Raw genomic sequence first — 5,603 nt, forward strand, 5'->3', positions numbered from 1 at the left:
CGAGCACCCAATGTCATGCACAAAACGCACACCTGTCTCGGAACTAGCGTGGAATTACACACAGCTGTCTTACTCTAAAGTCTGATTGGTCCATTGCGTTTCTCTATTTATTTCTGATTGGTTGAGAGGCACGTGCGCATGGAATTCACCTGACAGTCACTCTAAATAGTAGATTTGCACTAAAAATTTTCAGTTAATGTTCAATGTTCATTCAGTCAACAGGTCGATGCAATGATGGATTACAGTATGTGCCCACTAAAAAAACGGCCAGTCATTATTGAAGAGAATTTGGATTCTGTAAAAGAAGGTATACATTTTCATTCATTCTTAAATAGAATGCACCATTTAATATGAAAATTCAGAAATCCACTGAATTATTGTTTACTGTGTCAGGTTGGTATTTTCTTGGAGGGGAAGGGACGACTTTGAAAAACCCCTATTTTTAAACCATTTTGCAGACTTTTTCCTTTTTAGAAACGCTTTTTGATCTTTTAATCTCTTGAGTAAGGTATGGCACTAAAAGTAACATGTTAGTTGGTAAACTAGATAATTAAACTTGCTTAAATCTTCTGAACAGACTAAGTTTCTTTAAAAGATAGTCGCTTCTTCGTAAAATTTTAGGTTTAACAATCCATCTCTGTGAATTATATAGTGCGTGGTCGTGCAAAGCTGAACAATTGTTTGCAGGGGCATCAATTTTTTAGGGGGGTCAAGGGGGGTTAGTTTCTACCCAATAATACGGAGAAAAATTATCATATATCCCATGCCACTTGACTATCTGGATATGGGACCTCTCTTGCCCCCCCTCTCCTATTAAAAATACTGGAAATTTGTCCCTGGTTGTTTGATCGTTTTCGAGGAATTACTAAATTATAAGGATATTTAACTAAATGACATATTCATAGATGCTCTAGGTCTCTTTAACTCACCACTGCTGCCTATATTTTAATTCAGATTTTCCCTAATAGCTGAAAAATTGGCCCTAGAGAAAGCGACTAACGCCAAATTTCTGACTCTAGTAACTACAGTATAAATACTGAAGGCGTTGTGAATAACCCTTGCTCTAAAACCTTCCAATCTCTTTTAAGGAAGTATAGATTGCTCAGTCTAAAGTCTCGTAGGCGCCTTCACGTAAAAAGTCGGAACATTTCATTCATGAACCTACCCAAAAATTCAGTTTAGGGGAGGACTAATCAGTTGTGTTCCTGGTTAAGGTTTGGGGCTTGAACTCTTGGTATATCCTCTGAAATTGACTGAATGACCAAAAGACCCCCATTCCTCTTAATAAAATGGTGAATCTAAATTAATCTGTCTCCTATTTTTCTCTCTACTTTTCCCTTTCCACCTTTAGATCCCTGCCTGGCTCCAATTCTTAGAATTGGAATGACATGATTTCCGGGGGGAAGATGGTAGGAAATCTTTGATTAACTTCTGGGGGACCCGATCTGTGGAGGTTTTTTAGTGTTGCAATTTTTGAATAATATTTAAATAGTTCTCCAAACAAGACCATAAATCTGTCTTCCCTAAAATATATAGATGTAGAAAGGCTACGTTTTCAAAATTCTATCTTGTCGTCTGCCTTTCTGCAGCAATTGTCGAAGATCAACCATTTCAAGGATACAAATTTGCAAAAAATTATTTCCAATTTTTCAAAAGTTAATGTGATCCCTAATCAATAAAAAAGGATCAAACTTTTTATTTTCCTTCAAATTTCCCCTTTTCCACGTTCCCGTAAAAAAAGGCGAAGACACGTTGTTTTTACAAAAAATTATCGTTTTTAATCGATTTTTTTTCTCTTTTTTTTTTAATCGAATGCTCTTTTTTATTTATAATTGCAAATTCAGACATTACCAATTAATCAGAAATAGGGGTTTCTCAAAGTTTAGAACATTTATTTCCAGCTCGTCCTCAGTCAGAGGCCGTTTTGACTATGTAACATTAGGCTATGCCCCTCCCCCCTTTGAGAAGTCTTAAAATAACCACTTTCAAATATCAAATAAACGTTAGAAATATCAATGATGGTAGACCGCCGATCGTTTGCCAGGTTTCAGCCCCCGCAAAAAATTTTTGTCTGACCTGCAAAAACGTAAGCAAATTGTATGTAAACACATTTTTGATTTTTTTAAAGTTTTTTTTGTAAATCCCCCACCTAAAAAATCCTTTTCTTATATATATATATATATATATATATATATATATATATATATATATATATATATATATATATATATATATATATATATGTGTGTGTGTATATATATATATATACATACATATATATATATATATATATATATATATATATATATATATATATATATATATATATATATATATATATATATATATATATATATATATATATATATATATATATATATATATATATATATATATATATTTATACAAGTATGTATGTCGGAAAAACTATTTGATGTAAATAATGTTTTATTAGAAGTTATTATTTTCCTAATTATTTGACCTTTTGGGAAGCAAACTTAATTTTTTGCGTGTTTCCCTTGTGACATTTTTTATTATTTAGTCTTTGAAATCTTTTTATTATTTTCTGTAGAATTATTTTAGTGTTGATTCATAGCGATCTTTCCATGTTAGACAAATATTGGTTGACGCATCCAAGGAGATTTTTGTAGCCGTTACAATGAATATAAAGTAAAAATTTGTAATTTTTTTAAATTGTAAAGTAAAAAAAATGTCATTTTTTCCTTGAAGCACATTTTGACTATAGTATTGTTTGATGCAAACGAATATTGATTCATAAAAAGGTGACAAATCCATGATAGAAAAAAAGGAAACTACAGCAACTTTAAAAAATGAGCAACTAATCAACATATTTAATTTTTCTTACAAGTTTGCCTATAATAGTCAGTAAATTCTAACATGTCTCATGCTTACCTTAGGGAATCTCCCTTGCCATCAAATACCATCATGATATTTACTCCCAAACATACTTCAAAAACCAATGATTTATGAAAGTTAATGCCCTTTTTGTTATGATAATCTTATCGATTTTCTTTTCCAGAGAGCCCGCTTGTAATTGCAGAAGAAGACGACCCACAGCCAGAAAATCTGAGTCTGAAAGACATGTCGAATCCTGAAGAAAAGCCAAAACCAAAATTATGGACTCCCCACACGATGATTGAACCTAAGTCACCACTTGAACCTGTTAACATGAACACATCAGCTTTTACACCATGGGGAACAGGTGCTGCTTCGTTTCCAACTGCTTTCTCGCCATATCTTCCGTTTAATTTTCCCGTTGCCCCTAACTATTCTTGGGCACGGAATCCTGAGCCTTACCCAATTTACCAGCCTTTAAGCCCTTCACGGGCAAGTCCTACTGAGAGAATAGGGTCAGCTGATAGCGATTATCCTTTGCGGTTACAGGCATCCCTACGTTCCAGGGAAGATCTTTACTATACAAGACCAACATCGATTTCTCCAAATAGCAGAGCTAGCAGCTCAGAAGCTGAAGATCTTTCAACTACGAAGATTAGAAAAACAAGTGCTCGCTATCAGTGTCCAGAATGTAATAAGTCATATTCCACATATTGCGGACTCACAAAACATCAAGAATTTCATTGTTCAAGCATTAATAAGAAACAATTTAGCTGCAAAAATTGCGACAAAGTATATGTATCTCTTGGCGCACTGAAGATGCATATCCGTACACATACCTTACCTTGCAAGTGTGACCTGTGCGGTAAGGCATTTTCAAGACCTTGGCTACTTCAGGGTCATCTCCGTACTCATACAGGTGAAAAGCCTTTTCAGTGTAGCCACTGCACAAGATCATTTGCAGATAGGTCGAACTTGAGAGCACATCAACAAACACACAGTGACGTTAAAAGATATTCCTGCAAAACTTGCTCGAAAACTTTCTCCAGAATGTCGTTATTGACAAAACACGAGGATGGGGTATGTCCTGGATTAGCAGTTATGCATATGGGTATGCCCCAGCATTGACGTGCTATTTGTGTCAGTAAAATGCAGTGCCATTAGCAGTTCAAATAACTTTGTTAAATTTATCAGTCGAAGTGTGAATTCCTGCTATGAATAACAGACATCTTATGAATTTGTTTTTGTTGAAATTTTTTTACATACCAATTTAACAACAGTATGTACCTCTAAGTTACCTCCTCCTGGTAGCTAAAACTAAACTTCGTGGTAAACTAAAATTGATACGATCCAGGACATGGTAAAGGCTGTGTTTTACCCAGAATATAATGGGGTACCTCTAATCAACAATAAAAGAGCTATAGTAGTTCTGAATAAATTAACCTTTTCGTTTTTTTCAGTGTTGTCAAATTTGAATGCAATAAGAACATTTGAATGTTAATAATTATTAACTTAGTTAAATTAACTAATGTTAATAATTATTAATAATTAATTAAAGACATGTTTCAAACATCTTTTGGTCCTGTATTGGCTGAAAAGATGTCATTTGAGTTTCCTTTTTTGGAGTAAGTGGTAAGAGTTGGGAGGTGGGGTTAATAGTATTAATATACGTTTTTAACCATCTTAAAAAATGTTCTTTTGCGACATCTTTTATAATTTTAAAAATTTTAATAATTTTGGTTATCTTGATTTCACTCAAATGTTATCCCGATTGGTTCTCTTTTGAGCAAGCATCCTGGGAAAAAAAGATAGAGAAAAAAAGAAGAAGAAGATAATATAACTAAAACAACATAACTGCGTAGCTGTTAATTCCAATCTATCGAGCTTTTTTTTATAAGGCTGGTGGATCTTCTGGGGGAGGGGACAAAACTGAAAAATTCTGAAAATGGACAAATTACACAGAGAAAATAAGGAGTTGTAAAAAAATACCGATAAATTTGGGAATTTAGGACGGGTCCGAAAGCCTTTCCCTCCCTCTTCACGGGTTTGTCTTTGTTATGTTTCTTGATTGCTAATTTTGGATGTGATAATTTCAAAATCTACATTAGAGGAATAATTAACATCTGTTTATTAAAATCACCTGATGTATTAAGTTACAAATATGCAGATTTTATGCCTTTGCTTCTGATTTGTGCCTTACTATTTCCCAATAAAAGATCCAAATTTCAAGACGGCATCTTAAGCCACGCCGTCTTTGGATGAACAACTCACTAGTAATTAACTGAAGTTAAGCCCCCTAGTGAGACCTTGCCTTCCGAACATCTCTGCTAATTGACATTGGTGTCATTCTGCTTACGCACTTGTTATATGCTTGTTTTTTTCCGTCTCGACCAGTGCCTTCGTATGTAAATTTATGAGTTGAATAAACTAGTCATATTATTTTGTTAGATAGAAAGCGCAGTTTTGAACCGAATTTATGTCACTTTATTATATTTCGCTTTTACTTGGTTAATAATAAAATGATGAAGATGACTTGCGTTTCAGATTGGGGTGTATGTAGAATAGGGTGTTCTCTCCCTTACTAGGAGTTATCCACTTTCCTCCATCCAGTGTGCATCTTGGGGTACCACACACTGCGTAAAGATGCACCACGTGTGGCACAGTCCCTATAACTCATGGCACACTTTCGCCACAGTTGGTAGGCTACGCACCATCTGTTGTACGTGAATTCTGAAAGTTGGCAACCC

The 5,603-nt window shown here is 34.3% G+C and overlaps 1 protein-coding gene across 1 annotated transcript; it reads left to right on the forward strand.

Annotated features, from left to right (window-relative positions):
- Nucleotides 1-119: 119 nt before the first annotated feature.
- On the forward strand, nt 120-5,388 carry LOC136043761 (protein snail homolog Sna-like). The gene is made up of 2 exons (XM_065728677.1): nt 120-307; nt 3,041-5,388. The coding sequence occupies exons 1-2, from the start codon at nt 232-234 to the stop codon at nt 3,982-3,984; spliced, it is 1,020 nt and encodes a 339-aa protein (XP_065584749.1). The 5' UTR covers nt 120-231; the 3' UTR covers nt 3,985-5,388.
- Nucleotides 5,389-5,603: the final 215 nt, after the last annotated feature.

The sequence above is a fragment of the Artemia franciscana genome, unplaced genomic scaffold (genome assembly GCF_032884065.1).
Source record: "Artemia franciscana unplaced genomic scaffold, ASM3288406v1 Scaffold_941, whole genome shotgun sequence".
Lineage (NCBI taxonomy): Eukaryota > Metazoa > Arthropoda > Branchiopoda > Anostraca > Artemiidae > Artemia > Artemia franciscana.